Below are 21440 nucleotides of genomic sequence, written 5' to 3' on the forward strand. Positions count from 1 at the left end.
TATAATAGGCAGATTTTATTTCTCTTCATTCCCATGGAGTTCAATTAATGCTATAATAATAGAACATAAAAATAATAAAATCATTTTTAAAATCTTTCTACCTATTTGTTTTCAAGTCACAGGATGAAATTTCCAGGTGCTGGATGCTATATTGGGCTTTGTGACTACTTCCTAAGACCCTCTCTTGGTTCATACCATGATTTTATTTGAGGTATCACACCTCTACTAAGCATCTCACATATGTTGCCAGATGCTGAATCCACAGCTGGCTCTAGGACTTGGACAGGGAGCTCAGTGCTAAGCTAATCCACAAATACCCCTCCCTTGGTACCATTATCAGTTCAGGGATGGGCATGTAATCCATTTGAGATCAAGAACTCATGAAGAGAGATTTCTGGAACATTTTGGGACCTACTGTCTCTTACTAGATATGAATAAGAAAGCTCCAGATGATCCAGACTTAGCATGAAACTGATTGTGCAGCTGAGAGAACTGAATAACAGAAACAGGTGAGTCTTTGATGATGTCCTTAAGCCACTGGATTGATCAGCCCTGAACCCTGTCCTCCTCTGGACTTTCATTACCTAGACAAAAAATTCCATTCAGGTTTAAGCCTGTTTTCACTGGATTTTATTTTATTGTGACATATTCCTTACTTATAGGAAAACCACGACATTTTCAAAAAGATTGCATTATTTCTGAGGAAAATGGAGCTAGAAAAGCTTCTGCTACTGTCTGAACGTCTCTAGAGGGCTGTGGATGACTTTAGCATATCTGTGACAAAGTCTACATTAATTAAAATACATTATTACCCTATATTGAAGAGGGTTTGCTGACTAGGTCAACTGAGGATGATATTCTAGGAATACCATTCATTTCTCAAAGCTTTCTGAACTATATTTTTGGGTAAAGTCAGATTTCTAGAATATCATGAAATTTATACACACAAACATATATATGTGTGTTTACAAATATCTAAATTGTACATATATGCACACATATATGTATGTACAGAGATACATAAATATATATATATATATATACGTATGTAAATATATATCCCTACTCCTAAAAATTGCCTTTATAGAGTAAGGATATTATACAGATTTTAAGGGAGGCAGATATAAAACACAGTCAACAGAAAAGTAGCTCCAATCTTTAACATCGCTTTTATCCATTATGATATTCCATGTTTCTTACATAAAATCCAACAAAGCCAATTCTTCCCAGAGTTAGCATCTTCTTATTAACTGGTGTGCTCTTTCTTACTCACAATGAGAACTACTCAATCTATTTGTGTTTTCTTCTTTGCTTTGTTTTCCAGGAACCTCAGGCTTTGTTCTCACTTGCAGTGCATTTGTTTATCTTAAGTTATCTTCCTTCCCTATCTCTTCCCAGTCTTTTGTTAAGTCTTTTTATTACAATTCTAAAGGGTTATATTTTATTGTATCTGTGTTTTAAAAACATTTATTTATTTATTTATTTATTTGGCTGCTCTGGGTCTTAGTTGCGGCATGCGGGATCTTTTTTTTTTTTCAGTCATGGCATGAGGGATCTAGTTCCCTGACAAGGCCCTGCATTGGGAGCGAGGAGTCTTAACCACTGGGTCCCTGTATTTGTGCTTTTTAATGTAAGTGGCTCAGATTCCTTTTGGACATAGGTGGGGCATAAGTATATTGTAATTAACTAAGTGTGACTGTAATAATTATTATTAATCATCATCATCGTGAGCTTGAATAATAATTTGATTTTATCCATTCCAATATTTATAGTAGAGACCAAATATTCTTGTCCTCTTTTTTGAAGTGCTGGAAGACCTTCCCAGATCAGAGCAATAAGAAGTCAGCAGTTGCTTTGTGCCTCTCCTTTCCTGGGTGATTGCCATACAGGTTATCATCATGCTACTGAGCTCCTTCCCTGTCCCTAATTACTATTTAAGGGAACATAGCCATCCTTTTCTAACAGCACTCTTTCTGAGCAGGAACGAGATCCCTTCTCTCAACTAATTGACAAAGAACCTTGAAGAGCTGGGGTGCTTCTGCCAGCAAGTGTATAATTCCTTTATGTGTCTACACTACTCCTCTGTTGGAAACTCTGTGCCTTCAAGTGTTTGACACGCAAAAGCCAACTGCTAACTGGCTAGCTCTGAGGAAAAGCATTGAGGATGCTTCTCTAGAAAAATGGAGGTCTCTTTCACCCCAATCCCAGCCCTGACAGTCATTATGTGGATAGAACTTCCACTGTGATAACAGTCCTCCAACTGTTGAAGAGTTGGAAGTTCCTTGGGCTTTACCAATTCTATATATTTAACCAACAGCTCCTCTGATGGTCTTTTCCTGAGCCTCTCTTATCACCTGGCTTGCTGAGAAGCTCTCTGAAATATTTTACCTATTTATTAGGACACTGGATCCTGTTTGGCTTTGGTCATGTAAATAATTTGGAGGGAAATAAGGTCTATGATTATCCCTACAGGGTGAGTCTACTACCTTGTGAAATAAAATACAATGCCCTGAACTCACCCTTCTTAATGCCTCCCCAACAGCCTCTGATGATAGTTTCACAATAACTTAGCTAAACACTTTAATACTCATTCCTGATGGAAAAGAACCATATCTCATCAGCTTCCATTATGATTTATGTCAGGGAGGTTATAAGTTCCTTGATTTCTCCAGATTCCATTAGCTGTTACTGCTCCCATGCCAAACTATGGGCACGATTTACTCTTCCCCTACCTGGCACAAACTGCTAGTTATTCCCCAATAGCTTTCCTCTCCTTCTTGCATAATAATATAATTTTATCTAGGGGCACATGGCTGCCCAACTAAACATCACATTATCCAACTTCCCTTGCAGCTAGGTATAGTGACATTTGAATAAATTTTGGCCAATGGAATACAAGTGAAGTGACATGTTCCCATGTACATCTCTGACTTATGTCCTTAAAAGGAAGGAAAATGCTTTCCCTTTCTATTTTCCTACTTCCTGTTGGCTAGAGCATGGACATAAGAGCAGGAGCTGGAACATGAGACAGATGCCATACGTTGAGGATGGCAAAGCAATAAGGTAGAATGAGCCTGGGCCCCACATGATTGTGGAGCCCCACATTAGTCCAGGGCTTCTTATACCTCAGATTGTTACATGACAGAGAAACAAGCTTCTATCTTATTTAAGCCACTGTTATTGCAGCCAACATCCCAACTGAAGCAATTCATATGAATACATCCATATCAGAAGGATACTTTGCAAAAGGAACTTTTCTAAGAAAATTAGGATAAGCAGAGAGGGAAAAAGAGTTGAAGTCAACAAGCTGTTAGCACAAAATTCCTATCCTAAGAAAAGCCAAGTCTAATCTCAGACCTCTTGGTTAAAACCATTTACTGGATACACAGAACATTTTTCCTTTTCTTAGTATGATGTCCCCTATTAAGAAATTCTTTTGTTGTCAGGACTTCCCTGGTGGTCCAGTGGGTAAGACTCCGCACTCCCGATGCAGGGGGGCCGGGTTTGATCCCTGATCAGAGAACTAGATCCCGCATGCATGCTGCAACGAAGATCCCGCAACTAAGACCCAGTGCAGCCAAAATAAATAATAAATAAACAAATAAATACAAAATGAAAACGTTTTTAAAAAAATAAATTATTTTATTGTTCTTCTTGGGCAATTCCTCCCTTCACTCTCTTCTTTGCTTGCCATTCCACTGACACATTCTGATTAATGCTATTGGATCATCCAAAGTTGGATTCCAAATGCCTTATGGTTCTTAAGATGGAGAGCAGGCAGAAGAAAGTTGGAACCTGGAAATGAGGGAAGGGTTAAGTCCTCAGAGCGTTCACTGAAGAATTTCACATCAGTGTATCTAAGAGAATACAGCTGAGAGAACTCTATCACTCACAGCTGCCTTGGTAACTAAGCATTATCAAGCCTTTTAGGACTCACGTTGAGAGGATTAAAGTTGTAGAGAACCTATGACTACACATGGCCCGTTTCTTCTTAGGAAAGCAGATTCACGGCCAAAGGGTTATGAGTTGCTTTTGAAGGAATCCAATCAGGCTGAAGGTGATCATTCTGAGAAGTGGAAAACGAATCCAAGAACTCACCAGTGATCCCCCTAAAATTTCTGATAGCTCTGAGATCTTATGACAGGGGTAAGAAAGACCTATAAATATGTGTCCATGCTGAATCAATTTCGTAACAGATTATCTCAGGGGATGAAATACTGAAATAAGATACCTACGTGATTGAAGATGGGACTAGGGAACAGGCCACAAGAATACACTTGTGATCAGCTGCTGGAATTTCTCTGTTCTGTTCAATTTCTTAGTGCAGATGCAAGAGCGAGCAAAAGCAATTGATTCTTATAGATTTAATATAACCTTAGCTGATGGATTGTAAACTGTTACATGGTTTCAGAACCACTTGAAAAGTTTATTAAGACAGCAGTTAAACCAGGAGGTCAAAGGCCCTGAGGAAGATGGATGGTCTTCTTCAGGGCCATCCTGGAAAGAGAAAATACTGCCCCCCAAATAGCATAGTTCTTGTCCAAAAACCTCAAGACATAGAATGAACTTCAGCAATATCAGGAGAGATATATGACATATATAGCTTTGGTCTTTAAGAAGGGCACACTGTTTCAAGAGAAGATGCCAACTGGGGTATAACATAAGAGACCTGCCTCAGTATGGGTTTTTTTACTAGCTGATGAGTCAGAAGTGGTTCTACACATATCCTCCTAGAAGGTTATAGAGTAAGATTGTGCTTGCTCTTATCTGTGTTTCCTTGAAAGATTTTGCCTGAGATCTCCCAGAGACTGATCATCTTGAAAAAAGCCAAGGCCATGGAGAGTACTATAGACCTGAGGTTTAAAGACTTTGCTGCCTAGGACTTCCCTGGTGGCACAGTGGTTAAGAATCCGCCTGCCAATGTAGGGGACACAGGTTCGATCCTTGGTCCGGGAAGATCCCACATGCCGCGGAGCAACTAAGCCCGTGCGCCACAACTACTGAGCCTGCGCTCAAGAGCCCGTGAGCCACAACTACTGATCCCACGTGCCACAACCACTGAGGCCCACGAGCCTAGAGCCCATGCCCTGCAACAAGAGAAGCCACTGCAATGAGGAGCACGTGCACTGCAACAAAGAGTAGGCCCCGCTTGCCACAACTAGAGAAAGCCCACGTGCAGCAACGAAGACCCCACCCAGCCAAAAATAAATAAATTAAATAAATTAAAAAAAAAAAGACTTTGCTGCCTATACCTACCTACACCAAAGAGATATTTAATACTAAAACTGAGGAAGCATTAAGAGAAGAGCCCGTGATGTTAAAGGGTGCCATGGCTAGAGTCCTTGAAAATGTGGACCCAGGAAAGCTGGGAAACCAGGCAAGACATACCTAAACCACATATATCGGGGTTACCCCAATTATGATGCCACCGTTTCACGCACTATCCTTATAAAAGATTACAGAAAGGTGACTAAGGTATAGTAGAATTGGTAATGAGTGATTTCACTACAGAGAAGCCATGGACTTCACCTGTAATTTTGCAATCCAAGCTGCATGAATCAATGATTCCGTGAAGACTGTAGGATAATCAATACCATGACCAAACCATAGGTTCATCCAATGCCAAGAATTGATTCTCTCTGGAGTTACAGGGTCTGTTAAGGGTAGCCCATCATTGATTGGCTCATGTGATATTGCAAAATTAAAGCAGTCCAGGAAAAATGTATGAAGACAGCTTCAGACACGGCAGATAAATGCATCACCTCCTTTACCACAGGGCATGCTCACTCAGTACACAAAAGGAGGCTCTCAAATTGTTCTATAGAAAGGGAAGACATATTTAAGTAATTAATATATGGATTGATTTTTAAATCATTTAAATAGAGACCATGTCATTATCGCTTTGAAGGGCGTGAACTCCTTGAAACACATTATCAAACTTTTCCTATGTAAGTTGGTACAACTGAGGCAGGAGATAGATGGGCTCCAGGCTAGACATTTACAACTGGTCTCCTGTTCACACTTCCTGGGGTAAGAAGAAGATGGGCTCCAGGCCAGACATTCATTACTAGCTCCCTGTTTACATTTCCTGAAGCAAGAGACAAATGGGCCCCAGGACTACATATTTATGACTGGTCTCCTGTCTATATTTCGAGATCTGCACCTCATAAAAACCAGCAACGGAAATAAGGTAAATAACCAGACGTTGGACATTTTTATGGCAGGGACAGAGTGGGACTACACCCTGTTAAAAGATCAAGAGGTCATACATTTCCCATCGTTGGGGCAAGGGAAACATCGCACATGCGCAGAAAGGCTCCTTGGGGGTCAAAAAGGAGGGGGCACCACCCCGTAATACGTGATGCTAAGGCCATCCCATAGGCCTCTGGGCTGTAATCCATCTTGGAAGAAAGTTGCGCACGCATGTTGGGGAGGCTCCTAAGGCAGGTCAGGTGTGGAAAAAGCAACCAGATAATTGGCCAAAGGTAAACAAAGACCCAGAAGAACTGACCTATAGAAATGACTTAACCGCCTCTTTACTGCACTCCTCCTTATTAGGGAGGATGCCCCACCCTTTCTCTCCAGGTGTGCACCTCTGCCTTGCTTCTATCTTAACTAAACAAAGTGTTTCTCTGTGCACTCTCCCACTTGTTGCTGTGCTATGTCTCTAATAATAAACTTTGTACCTGTTTTTACAGGTTTGCCTCTGTGAGAAATGCATTTTTCACTGGGGGCAAGAGCCAGGGGGTCCGGTGGCCAGGATTCCTAGTTTTCGTCCAGGCTACCCAGGTTCAATTCCTGGGCAGGGAATTAAGATTTCGCTTCACAGCACCACTCATTGCTGCCTCGCCGAGATCACAACCACTATGGAAAACAGTATGGAGGTTCCTCAAAAAACTAAAAATAGAATTGTCATATGATACAGCAGTCCCACTCCTGGGCATATATCCAGACAAAACTCTAATCCAAAAAGATACATGCGTCCCTATGTTCACAGCAGCATTATTCACAATAGCCAAGACATGGAAGCAACCTCAACATTCACCAACAGATGAATGGATAAAGAAGATGTGGTATACATATACAAAAGAATATTACTCAGCCATAAAAAAAGAATGAAATAATGCCATTTGCAGCAATATGGATGGACCTAGAGATTATCGCTAAGTGAAGTAAGTCAGAAAGAGAAAGACAAATACCATATGATATCACTTATATGTGGAATCTAAAATATGACACAAATGAACCTATCTAGGAAACAGAAACAGACTCACAGACATAGAGAACAGACTGGTGGTTGCCAAGGCGGAGGGGGTTTGGTAAGGATGGAGTGGGAGATTGGGGTTAGCAGATGTAAGCTGTTATATATGGAATGGATAAACAACAAGGTCCTACTGTATAGCACAGACAACTATATTCAGTATCTTATGATAAACCATAATGAAAAAGAATTTTAAAAAAGAATGTATATATATATATGCATAACTGAAATACTTTGCCGTACAGCAGAAATTAACACAACATTGTAAATCAACTTCAGTTAAAAAAACAAAACAAAACACACCTTCCCTGGGGCTCAAGAACCGAAAGTGAACAATGTTCCCCTGGAGTTCCCATCAGAAAGAGCCTTTCACAGAAATCTCAAGAAGCTGTGTCAGGGACAGGAGGACTATGGACAGTGGACCAGAGAAAAAAGTCAAAAGGAAAGAAGAGTCAAATACTGTGGGCAGAGGTAGGTGAGAAGAAAGCAAAGTGGACCAGAGCTGAGGAAAGAGACGAGAGAGAAGAAAGGAGATGCTGGGAGAGTCAGGCCAGGATACAGAAGTACCCAGCAAGAAGCACTGCCCCTGATTCCTGCCTTCACTGCAGGCTGGCAGTTCCTGGCAGATATATATATATATATTTTTTTTTTGCGGTACGCGGGCCTCTCACTGTTGTGGCCTCTCCCGTTGCGGAGCAACAGGCTCCGGACGCGCAGGCTCAGCGTCCATGGCTCACGGGCCCAGCCGCTCCGCAGCATGTGGGATCTTCCCGGACCGGGACACGAACCTGTGTCCCCTGCATCGGCAGGCGGACTCTCAACCACTGCGCCACCAGGGAAGCCCCCTGGCAGATATTTTGAAGTGTGAGTTAGTTTCTACAAAGTACATCAAGAGATCCTCCTATACTGAGATTATTGCCATCAGCCATCAACACCTTGGGAAAGCCTCCTACACTTCCCACCTTCGGTGGACATTTCATCTCTGTTTACACAGACCGCCTTCTAGTATAAACCAACCAAGGCCTCTTATCTAAATTTATGTATATCTACATGTGCCTAGAAAATGGCTGAAATTATATACACCAAACTATTAATAGTGGTTAATAACAGTGGCCCTATTGGACTTTTTAAAACAAGGACTATGCATTAGTTAAAATTACATTTTCCTCTCATACTTGCCCTTCCAGACTCAGCAAAGCTCTTGCATTTCCATAGTCTGAGGTCTTAGCTGGCTCTTGCTGCCTCCTTCGACCCCTGCCTCCTCCAGGCTGAAAGCCAGAGATGTTAAAACAAACAAGCAAGCAAACGGCAATGACTTTAGGCTTCCCTGGCATTGACTCTGGGCCTCCTCGGATGTGAATGGTTGCCTGCCTCTGGGACCTGCAACAGTTCCCAGGTCTCTCTGACCATTCTGCCCCTCACATCTTGCCATGGTCCAGAGCACTCCTTCACTATTACATTCATCACACCACATGTCACTGTTGGTTTACATGTCCACCTCTTTTGCTCCTTGAAGGCAGAGGATGAGTCTCTCTATTTCAAACCCTTTTAACAGTTGGCCTAGGGCCTGACACATAGTAGGACTTCATAAATGTTTGAATGTATGAATACCCAAGCTCTCATTGTCTCAACCGTCCTTTTCCTTCATGCTGTGAAATAATCTGCTCACCTTTGAGAACCACTGCCCTATGCCTCATTTCTGTGACTAGCACCTCCACCCAGACCTGAGAATCTGCCTGAACTTAAAACCCTAGACGTCCTGCTGCCACCACTCCATAGTGTAAAGAGATCATTATCAATATTATTAAAATCCCTTACCTGTGTACCACATTGCGTAGTTTTCAAAGAGCTTTTCCATGCAATATCTTGCTATAGCCGGTCAGCCATGGCCTGATTGTTCCGCCTTACCCATGAGCGGTTTCCTATGAATCATGAAGTTCAGAGTTTATATGATTAACTCAGGGTCATTCAGCTGGCGAGAGGCAGAGTCAGCACTCAGACTCATGCCTTATGAATACGCGCTACGTGTCCTTTCTCGGGCCACTTACACTGGTGGTGCCCCAGATTTCATCAGCTAGTGCTGCCTGCACTTCCGTGCTTGACTGAAGCATAGCTCTTCTTAAAAATCCTTTCCCTGATCCTAAGATCTAGCACTTAAATGTACCACTGTACTTCTAGAGACCAATGACAGTCCCACATGGGGGAAACTAAATGACAAGTTGTCACTCAGCATTGGACAACAGGATATGTCCAGGCCCACCGGTCTTGTAATAGTGATCCATGCCCCGGAAATTCTGGGACACCAGGGAATTCTGCTATAGCAAATACAGGTCAAAGCCTGCTGGTACGGCCTAAATCCCTATCATTTAGGTTGAACTGACTCAGATCACCTCACCCTAGTACTAGAAGGACTTTGTAATTCTCTGGGTCTGGACAGGCCAAGGGTAACTGAGTGTGCTGAGGCATGAAATCATCATCCCATGGCCATTCTTAATCCTTGGCAACCCTTTCTAGAGGGCTAATCTTCCTTATCCTTGCTAAGCTTTATCCTGGTGTTTTCAAACAGACCTTGGGCTTCCGGTGTGTTAAACTTTACATTTCAATATTTTCCAAATTTATGGAAATGATGTGGAATGACAACTGATATTTATTGAAAGCCCACTATATGCCAGGCACTGTACTAAGTACCTTATTTGTTTTCCACCAGTCTCACAAAGGCAGACATTATCCTCATTTGAAATACAAGGATAACACAACATTGCAAATTAACTATACCCCAATAAAATTTTTTTTAAAAAGGGGGACTTCCCTGGCAGTCCAGTGGTTAAGACTCCATGCTTCCACTGCAGCGGTCACGGGTTCGATCCCTGGTCAGGGAACTAAGATCCCACAAGCCGCGCAAAAAAGAAAAGAAAAGAAATACAAGGAAATCAAGGCCTCCAGAGATTTAAGTATCTTGAGCTACATCTTGTCAAAGGCACGTGTCTAGTAACTGGTTGTACCATCATTTGAAGCAAGTCATCTTATTCCAGGTCCCATGCTCTCTCCATCACCACTGTGCCTTCACTAATGTTATGATACTATGTGACCAATTATCTTCTGCCATCATTACAGCCACATGGGGGTTAGGGGCTCACCCACAGATATTTCCTGAACGTCCAATATCTTTCTGTTCCTTTCTTTGTGAATTCTAGGAACGCTCAGTCAAGAAAGACATCTTCTATGACGGTTTCTTAAAAAAATTAAAAATAGGACTACCATATGATCCAGTAATTCTACTCTTAGGTATTTATTCAAAGGAAATGAAATCACTATCTCAAAAAGATATCTGCTGAGAGGGCCATTTGTAGCGGCGCTGGAGGCTGCGTTTGGCAGGCACTGCGAAGACGTGCACAGGAGTGAGGCCCCTGGCCGCTGCAGCCCGTCGCCGCTGCGGTCACCTCGCTTCTCCGCGTCTCGGTCGGGACCTGGTCAGCCCGGGTGCCGCGCTGCCGCCCGGACCGGCCCTCCAGCAGCTCTCGGCCCCCGGGACCCCCGCCCGGACGCTCGCCCACAGCCCGCCGGCTGCACAGGTCCCCGGAGCCGGGCCGAGGGCGGGCGGCGTCCCCATGGCCACCGCCGGCTGGCGGGACGGCTCCGGCCAAGAGACGTACCGGCTAGTGGTGGTCGGCAGGGGTGGCGGGGGCAAGTCGGCGCTCACCATCCAGTTCATCCAGTCCTATTTTGTAATGGATTATGATCCAACCGTCGAGCATTCCTGCCCAAAGCAGTGTGGGATGGGTGACCGGGCAGCCCGGCTAGATATTCTGGATACAGCGGGACAAGAGGAGTTTGGAGCTATGAAAGAACAGTATGTGAGAACTGGCGAGGGTTTCCTGTTGGTCTTTTCAGTCACAGAGGCAGTTTTGACGAAATTTATAAGTTTCAAAGACAGATTCTCAGAGTAAAGGATCGTGATGAGTTTCCAATGATTTTAACTGGTAATAAAGCAGATCTGGATCATCAGAGACAGGTAATGCAGGAAGAAGGACAGCAGTTAGCACCGTAGCTTAAGGTAACATACATGGAGGCATCAGCAAAGATCAGGATGAATATAGATCAAGCTTTCCATGAACTTGTCCAAATTATAAGGAAATTTCAAGAGCAGGAATGTCCTCCTTCACCAGAACCAACGAAAGAAAAAGACAAGAAAGGCGGCCACTGTGTCATTTTCTAAGAATCCCTTGAATTTTAGCTACCAATTTCCAGGAAAAGCCCTCATCTTCTCCCTCTCTCCTTACAGTTTACATCACGCTGGTACCTTTCTAGCCTTAGATAAATGATCACCATGGTAGCCTTAGACCAAGAAGCTGGCTAATCCTTTCCATGAAGCTAATCCAATGGTCATTCAAGACAGATTTAAAGGAAACACTAAGGCTGCTTCAAGGATTATCTGATTCCTTTAAAATGGATATCTATATACACAGACACATTCTTTTTTTAAGGACTTACTTTTAATAGGGATGAATCAGTTTTGGAACCTAAGCTGTTTGCCAAACTGAAGTCATAGGTTGTGAAATAATTTTTAACTTCTGGAATCATATTTCCTACTGTTACTCTAAATAGAAACACAGGGAGTTTTTTTAAAACGTGAATTTTTGCCTATCTCTAAAAATTTTGATGTCAACTTTAGTCAACCTTAAATACACTGAATTGAATCCACAAAAGTGAGACATCTCAGATCTTTACCGATGCTATAGCCTTTGTTTTCCAGTGGCCAAAATACCAAAATGCCTATTGTATTTATAGGTTAAAAACTGTGTGTAAAGCCTTTACTATTATTCCTAAAGATAATATTCTATGTGGCCAAATATTTGGACTTATTCTGGACTTAGTCATTTTAGTGTTCTTGGTTTTTTAATTTAACCCTTTTCACAGCCACGTTGAGAGTAAAAATAAATAATTCCTGTCTGTCTTCCTTTTCAAGTATTTCTATAAGGGATTCAAAAAAACTAAAACTGTTTTTGTTTGTAATATAAAATATGGAATTGATCTTTCCAGGGTCAGAGATGATTAATGTTTTGCTATATACTTTTATACATTATTATTTTCTCATCAAACCAGTTAACAAGTATTTTCATATGTTTGTAAGCAAATATGCTTTCACAGCATACCTTGTGTATATGTAAAGATAAGTATTTAATTCTCACTGTGCACTTTTAGCTGACAAAGGAAAAAAAGTCAAAACTACAGAAACTGTGGTAAAGCCTTACATGCTGTTCTGGTCCTGGCTGTACCCACCTTTGGCCAGTCACATAGCTACTCAAGAAACCTTCCCAATAGAGTACAACATGATGAGAATCTGAAATCACTTCCAATATCCCCTACTAGATATTGACTGTTACATCAAATAGTAAGTGGTAAAACGTTTAATTGACAATTAGTATAACTGTGGATAACTTCTGATTTTGTTTTTAATCCTGTGGATTGTGTTTAAACAATTCAAAAGTATGTTCCTGATTTTAAGATACTAAGTGGTATTGCACAGTTGTCACTTTATTGAATGTGTACAACAGTTCCATGAAGTTTTTAAAGCATACCCTTGAATAGCTTCAGGTGCTAGAATTAAAATTGATCTGTTATCACACACACACAAAAAGATATCTGCACCCCTAAGTTTATTGCAGTATTATTTACAATAGCCAAGACATGGAAACCACCTGAGTGTCCACTGATGGATGAGTGGATAAGGAGAAGGTGATGTGTGTGTGTGTGTGTGTGTGTGTGTGTGTGTGTGTGTGTAGAAAGAGAGAGAGAGAGATTGTATGATCTCACTTATTTGTGGAATCTTAAAAAACAAAGAAAACCAAACAAACACACACACACAAAAAAAACCCAAACAAAACAAAAACAACCCCCCCCCCAACTCATAGATACAGAGAACAGATCGGTGGTTATCAGATGCAGGAGATGGGCAAAATGGGTGAAGGTGGTCGAAACATAAAAATTTCCAGTTATAAGATCAATAAATCCTGGGGTACAGGACTGGTGACTATAGTTAATAATACTGTATTCTATATTTGAAAAGTTGCTAAGAGAGTAGATCTTAAAAGTTCTCATTACAAGAAAAAAAACTGTAACTATGTGTGGTGATGAATGTTAACTAAACTTATTGTGGTAATCCTTTCACAATATGTAAATATATCAGATCATCATGTTGTACACCTAAAACTAATACAGTGTTACATGTCAATTGTATCTCAATTTTAAAAAAGACATATTCTTCCTGATCTCCAAGCTTACTTCAGCCTCTCCTGTTAATGCAAGATTCCACCAATCTATGGACAGAACCTTAAAATTCTCTACAAGAAAGCAGTGAACAGAGGCAGGCATTTCCTTACAACCAGTAGCGGATAAAGAACATCCAGTTGATGTTAGTTGGTGTGTAGATACAAGTGACCAAAGGCCAAGGGTCTCTGCCCTCCTCCCCAGCTCCATGGTGACCAGACCCAGCCTTGTCTTGGCTCAGAGCCGCTCCTATGGGGGGGAGTGGGGGCAGTCCCAGGTGCACCTTTGAGATAACAATACTGTCTCCTAAAACAAACAGCCATTGTTTCCACACAAAGACCTTCAATGTTTCCTCCATCAACAAAAGGCTACAGCCATCCTGCCAAGAAGACAAAAGGCTGGAAGCCCTTTCAGAAACAGCATGACAGTGGGAGGGAAGGGGTGGAGGCAGGAAGATCATTCTCCAGCACTTTCTCTGCCCAGGAATAGGACTGACTCCATCCATCAGGGACCCTTCTGAATTACTGATCACTCCTGGACTATTCATAATGACAATAATAACAGCTTCCTAATCTGTGAAACGGAAGTAATAATATCTATCCCTTACAGGATTGCTGTCAGGATCAAATGAGATAATAGGTGTGAAAGCTCTTTGTAAGGTTTAAAGGGCTGCACGACTGATATGGTTATTATGAAAAGATCGATGGTTCACCCACAATGCCTGCATTAAAAAGATAGATCTATTTTAGCCAGATGAGACTCCAAATAGCCCTGGTGTCTAGACCCACCCGGTTCCTAGAATAAAGCGTAAGGGAGAAGAAATGTGCTCAGTATGGCTGACCACTATAGTTTACTGGGGCCCATCCCAGGCCAAACTGCTGTGCAGGTGATGCCTGACTTAGTTGACTGTTCTTTCCAGCCCCAGGAACCCACATCCTGGAAATAAGCCCTTTGATGGGTGGTCCCTCACCTAAGGTCTAATGTGCCAAACTTCACCCCCAATCTTCTTCTTTGCCTGTCTTCAAATATACTTCTTATGCAATTTACACAAAAGTAAATACACATAGTATATTAAAACATGAGAAAATAAGTTAAGGTAATTACCAATAAATTAAGGTAAATTGTACTATGTTATGCCTATTCAGTAATAAAAAATATAAATAAGAATATCCAATGTTAATGAAGTTGTGACAAAAATTGGTATGCTCTTACAGTGCTAGCAACATAATAAATTTATATGATTGCTTACAGAGGCAAAATGACAACACATAGCAAGTACCAAGAATACATTCCTGTCTTTGTAGTAATTTTCTCTCCCTGGAAATTCCGAGATAATTCAACAAAAGTGGTGAAAAAATGCAGCAAGCATAGATACATTTACCTACTCTAGGCAAATACTGAAATAACAAGAGAAATGCTTTCGCTAATTGTGGTGTGACTGTAGTCATTAAAATGAAAATATAAAAACAACTTACAAGCATGAGGAACTATGATATAATTGTAAGTGGAAGTGTACAATATGATACAACTAGGCAAAATATATAACTATATGGATAAAGTTTGGTAATTAGAAAATAACCTTTGGTACTGTGGTGGTGAATTGTATTTCAAAATGTTCCTTAAGTTTTCACATCACCTTTTAAATATGGCAATAAAAAGAAAGAAAAGTAATCAGCTGGTAGAATTCTCTCAAGAGTCTGCTTCTTTTAGGGTAGGGCAGGGAGTTATCCTTGATAAGATGTTGATGGGTGTTAATAAATTAATGTGTAACAAATTTGCATGCAAAGAGACTGCTTAGAATGTGAGTAAGGCTGCTAGTCCCCAGTTGGATTCCTACTTCTGCCACTTATTTGCTGTGTGGCCTTAGGCAAGCTATTTGCCATATCTAAACTTTTCCCGATTTGTAAAATGGGAGTGATAACAGAACCAATTTCTTAGAGTTATTGGGAGTAGTCAATGAGATAATGTACCTGGCATTGTGCCAGGCACATTGAAAAATTATTCAATAAAGCTTTGTTGTTTATGCTGTTGATAATGACGATGATGATGATGGTGGTGGTGGTAGTGATAAACTGGGGTCTTCTGGAGAAAATGCCTTAAAGTTTTAATGTCAGAAGTGGATGCTGCTCAAATGATACTATCCCTAAATGTGGAGCCAACTACAAATTTGAAATGTATTTTAAAATAGACATTCTAGGGACTCCCCTGGTGGTCCAGTGGTTAAGAATCCACCTTCCGATGCAGGAGATGTGGGTTCAATCCCTGGTCGGGGAACTAAGATCCTACACGCCACGGGGCAACTGAGTCCAAGCACCGCAACTAGAGAGCCTGCGTGCCACGACTAAGACCCAACGTAGCCATAAATAAATAAATAAATTTTAAAATAGACTTTTTTAAAAGGACTTTAATTTTTAGAGCAGTTTTAGGTTCAAAGCAAAATTGAGTGGAAGGTGCAGAGATTTCCCATACACCCCTTACCTCCACATACACACAGCCAGAGTGGTACGTGTTACAACTGATGAACCTATGTTGACACATCACCATTACCCGAAGTCCATACTTTACATTAGGGTTCACTCTTGGTGTTGTACATTCTATGCATTTAGACAAATGTATAATGATGACATGTATCTACCATAATAATGTCATACAGAGTAGTTTCACTGCCCCCAAATCCTCTATGCTTTACCTACTCATTTCAGCTTCCCCCAAGACCCCGGCAGCCACCAGTCCTTTCACTATCTCCATAGTTTTGCCTTTTCCAGAATATCATGTAGTTAGAACCATACATTATATAGTCTTTTCAGATTTGCTTCTTTCTTGAAAGGTATTTTTTACAAACAGACTAAAAGATTAAGTATTTTGAAATTCCCCTAGATAACACAAAGATAAATACTATCAGTAATTGTGTTAGATTCTTTATATATGTTATGTCCATAAGATAAGTATTATTATCCCTGTTCTACCAACAAGGAAGTGCCTAACATCACAAAACCAATAAGCAGAAGAGCTGGTATCTGAATCCCGTTAGTCTGACTCCGATGTTCTATCTTTCCATTATGCCATAGTATTTATCTTAATGCCAATATGGGTCCTGGAGCATCTGAACTTAGTTTCAGGAATTGACAGGGAAAAGCAAACTGGTACAGTGCATATGCATATCATGGCAGCATATCACATGTCATGGCAGCTCTTAGAAGACAGCATCCTGATAGAACAACACAACAGCCACCCTGCTTTATACCAGATTCTATGGCCAGGACTTGCATCCCCGTCCTTAGGTAGGACATCTTAGTCAGCACACTGACTAGCAAAATTAGGTGGGTCTATTTTAGTGTTTCTTAACATTTTTTGTATTGTACCCTAACCCAGGAGCCTCTTTAGACATTGTCTTCCTAATCACCCTCCACCCTAATTAAATTTTAATACCACATATATTCTCTACATTTGCTTATGTACTATAGCCCTTTGGAGAGCCAAAAAGCTATAGAAATATCTAAGTGGGATTTTTTTTGCCCTGAAAGAAACTACTTCCACCCCTCTGGGGGCTATATCATCCCCACTGAGAATACATAGTCTAGTTGCAGGTGGCCAGAGCTCAGGGAGGCTGAGGAAGCGGAGATGCCAGACAGGTGAGGTCAGGACCCTGGAGAGCACCAAAGAAGCCCTACTGAGACCATGTCCAAGGCTCAGTGTTGCCTGAAGATTAGCCTGAAGGAAGGAAGGGGCTGGGAGAGCATGGGGCCTAGGAAACTAGTTTTAGTGGTATTTTGTTATGTGTTGTAGGAACCATCAGAATGTGAAGGCCTCCAAATTCTCTTTCATAAGAATGTTCTTGAGGGGGCTGGCGTTTGTGCTTATAACTCTTCAGTGGCTCCCCACAGGGTCCTCAGGATAGCATCCCAATTCCATATCATACCTTATAAGACCCTTCATGACCCGCCCCTGCTTAAATGGCCAGCTTTGTCATCTTTTACTACTTTGCTCTTCAAACTCCCTGCTCCAGCCACACTGATGCACTCTCACTAGACCACGCCCTCTGTCACTTCTGGGACTTGGCACATGCTGTTCTTTCTCCCCAGAAACTTCCCTTGTCTTTACCTCTCTTTCAGGGAGCTAAATTCTCCTCATTTTTCAGATTTTAGTTTAGAAATTATTTCCTCTGCATGTCCTCATATATTCCACAAATCTGGATACAACTGAAGTAACAGCATCACAGAACTCTGAACTGGTCAGACTGACTATGGAGTATTTTGTCCATTACTGGGCATCATATAGATCAGGCCTAGAGACAGGCAATCAGGATGGTGAGCATTATGGAATATTTTTTACTATATGCTAGGCACAGAGGTAATGACTTCATGGATATTGCCTCATGTACCTTATGTAATAATCTTATTGGATTGGGTAGGTACAGATGAGAAAACTGACACTCAGAGAAGTTAAGCAACTTACTCAAAGTCCCTCACCTGGTAAATGGTAGAACCTGGTGTTTGAATCCAAGTCTGTGTAAATTCAGAGCCCATGCCTTCAATCTCTGCATAATATCACTTCTGGAAACCATATTATAATGACTGGTTTAGTGAGAAACTAGAAGGTAACTAATCCAGAGAACATATTACCAAGGAGAAACACGATAGCCACATTCAGTCACAGTGGAAGGGTTGTCACTTCGGAGAGTAACAGGGAAGTAGACGGCTCAATAGAAGGAAGTTCTCAGAAGGAGAAGATGAGCCCCTGAAAGGCTCAAGGATCAGTCATCTCTGTATATCTCAGTCCAATGTCTGGCATAGAAAGGGGAGCTCTGTGGATGAAAGGAAATAGGGCTTCCCAACAGTAGAAGAGCTGCCCCATGAAAGAGTGAAACTCCCGTGGATGTTCCCCATGATGGGGCTGCTTGGTCACCTGACAGAGAACCACAGGAGGGATCTTGGAGAAAGGATTTCTGCATCCTTGAACTAGATGACCTCTAAAGCTCCTGGCCACTTCAGGATTCTGTAATTATTGGACTGAGTCCACGACTCAGACTTTGGCAAGTTACAGACCATCTAGTATTTGTCGGTGCATTGAGATCTCAAAAAGTAGAGAACACAAGTGGATAGAACTTAAGCTTCCCACCCTGAAGCCAGAATGGTTCAGTCTAACTCTGGGGAGCTAGAAACCTCCCAATCTTGCTCCAAAGGCTAACCTGGAAATGGAGATATTTGAGTCATTTATAGAGAAAGGCTCTGCCTGCAGGTTACAGCTGTTGTCACAGGATCTGAAAAAGGAGAGAAACACTCCTTCCTAGCAGATGGTTAAGACAAAAAGTCAGTATGTCAACAAACGAATTTCTGAGAGTCATTGCTGAAAGGAATCAAATGGGCCCCCAAAAATGTACACTGGGTTGACTGTTGTTCCCCATATGCTCTGCCTCCTTTCACTCCATGCTGATGGCCTGTGGTAAACATGTAGAACTGTCCCGTCTATCCCCACAGAGTGAGTCCCAACAGAGTACAACCAAAACAAGTGTTCAGCTTTCCTAGAGGGCTCATACACATGTGGATAGCTCACAAAGATGATGAAATTTTTAACCAAAACTTATATAATCAGACCTTCAGAGTCTACTTGCAAACGATTCATGCATCCTAAAAAGAACAGAGGCTTCTGTGGGGTATAAAGCCACCTAGTAATGGAGGCACCTTAGTTGTAAGGTCCAAGCTGCAGCTTCAATCAACACACGCATACACACACAACTCTATGAAACTAGCCAAAATTCACTTGTGCAAAAATTTAAAGAAGCAATTAATAGAAAAGCAAAGCATGTTTATCTGTAGGCCTTATAGCATCTGTTTGGTCCACCTTTATTATTATCTCTAATTCTTTGACTCTATTCTTCCATGGTTCACCGATCTATCTATTCACTTGCTTCTCTCAACTTAGAGACCAAACCTTCCCAGCTTATATCTATAGATAGATCTTCAGATAAGCTTCCCTCAAAGCCTGTGACATGGTGCTCTTTCACAGGGGAGAACCTTAGCTGCACTGACTACCACACCATTTGCATCTTTAATCCTTTTATTAGGGATCTGAGCTCTAAGGCCTGCTGAATCTTTTTCCTCCTGCCTCCAAAGAAATGTGGATCAGACCTAGTATAATAACTCTGTGAAACCCACCAAACTATTTTTTCTGAACAGAAAAGAGTGTCTTGGGACTTCCCTGGCGGCACAGTGGATAAGAGTCTGCACTTCCAATGCAGGGGGTCCGGGTTCGATCCCTGGTCAGGGAACTAGAGCCCACAAGCATGCCATGGCTAAGAGTTCACATGCCACAACTGAGGAGACTGGGAGCTGCAACTAAGGAGCCTGCCTGCCACAACTAAAACCTGGTGCAACCAAATAAATGAATAAATAAATAAATAAAAAGGAGTGTCTTCCACTCTTTACAGAAGGGTAAAAACTTCCACCTGCTAATAGAAAACAGTGGCTGTTAAGTAGATATCAGGAACTTGAACTTAAAAAGTGGATTCCTCTTATAACACTTGAAGAAGTAACCTGTATTAAAATCTTTCCAATAGTCTGCCTTTTTCTCCTGAACTCAGTGACAACTTCTTTTTAATTAAAAAATCTTAAGCTGAAAAGGTATAAAATAGAATGTTATTATTGATATAAAGATCCCAGGGCACAGCCTGCTCGCACAGATGGAGGCTGTCCCCACAGATGTTGCCCACAGAGGTGTGTGCCCAGTTGTTGTACACATAGATGTTCTCACACACAGATGTGCACAGAGACAGATGTTACTCACAGAAACAAATGTCCACCGGGAACACCATGTACACCAAAAGCTCCCGCAGGGTGGTCTTGACATAAAGTTCCTGGTTCTTAGCTGTGTTCTCAGTCAAGGTTGTTCCCCAAAGTCCTAAGGGAGGGACATTGGAAAGACGCCCAGGATTCCCAACAGCAGGGCTCCTTCCAGTTACCCTACCTATCAGTCCCTGGACTTTATTCTCATTTCCACCCCAGCCCTTTTACCTGTCACCTTATCTCAGGTGGGGCAGTCTAAGGCATCATCACATCCGTGTCTTCCCTCAAACTAGCTCCCTCATACCCTTCTGGGTCCCCAAGAGATGACTGTGCCAGGCTCTCCCTCTGGGAGACCACTAAACTAGCCTCTGTACTCTGGGGCATTCAGCTCTAACGCAGACCATTCACAAACCTCAAAGGCACACTGAGATTCCACCTCTTCTTCAGACTGTATTCCCTTCCAACAGCTTCTGTGGACCCCTTCTCCTGACTCCAGTATCTCAGGAGAACCCTCCCCCACCAGGTACCTCTGATGCCACGACAGATCTGAAGGCAGCAACTGGACACCAGGGTCTTGTGTGCCTTCTCTTGGGGTCCATCTTCAGGCTTCTTGGGTTGGGATGGAGGAGGCACCTCACTGGAGATGGTACAGATCCTTGGTGTCCCACGCGGGGAGGGGGCGCCAATGTAGGCGGGGTTGTCCCAGGCTCCGCTCCCCAGCTTTTGCAGCTCCTGCCCCTCGGGACATTGCACAGCATTCATGGGGAATGAGGCAGGAGACCTGGCACCTCAGGTACCCACTCTCACCTGGGAGGAAGACAGAACAAAGGCACAGCCCAGCCTAGCCAGCAGAGGGCAAAGGAAAGGGAGTGTGAGAGCAGCTGGTCTCACACAGCCTCTGTCTCCTGCCTTTTGTAGGAGGAAAGCAGGTGCCTGTTCAGGGGAATAGGAGGGTGTGGAGACTGGGGCTGGAAGGAAGGAGGGGTGAGAGAGGTGAATGTTGTGGGGAGAGGAGGGCTGCTTGCAGATGGGGCCTGGGAGGGATGGTCCTGAGTCAGACAAAAGAGGTGATGAAAGAGCAATGGGTGGGGCTGAGAGGAGAGGGAGGCTGGCCGACTCCACAGCAGGTC

General features: G+C 42.3%; 1 protein-coding gene and 1 pseudogene across 2 annotated transcripts in view; one reads left to right on the top strand and one right to left on the bottom strand.

Moving 5' to 3' along the window:
- The window catches only part of PKD2L1 (polycystin 2 like 1, transient receptor potential cation channel), a gene marked incomplete at both ends in the record, with an annotated part of 34000 nt that extends 12928 nt beyond the window's left edge, over positions 1–21072 (bottom strand). The window contains 2 exon segments of the mRNA XM_082673514.1: positions 20312–20425; positions 20838–21072. Coding sequence (XP_082529640.1) covers positions 20312–20425; positions 20838–21072 — 349 coding nt within the window.
- Positions 10870–11477, top strand: LOC309834447 (ras-related protein R-Ras2-like; annotated as a pseudogene). The gene has a single exon. The product of its transcript is annotated as a ras-related protein R-Ras2-like (transcript).
- Positions 21073–21440: the final 368 nt, after the last annotated feature.

This window comes from Grampus griseus, assembly GCF_964374135.1.
Source record: "Grampus griseus genome assembly, chromosome: 16".
In the NCBI taxonomy this organism is placed as follows: domain Eukaryota; kingdom Metazoa; phylum Chordata; class Mammalia; order Artiodactyla; family Delphinidae; genus Grampus; species Grampus griseus.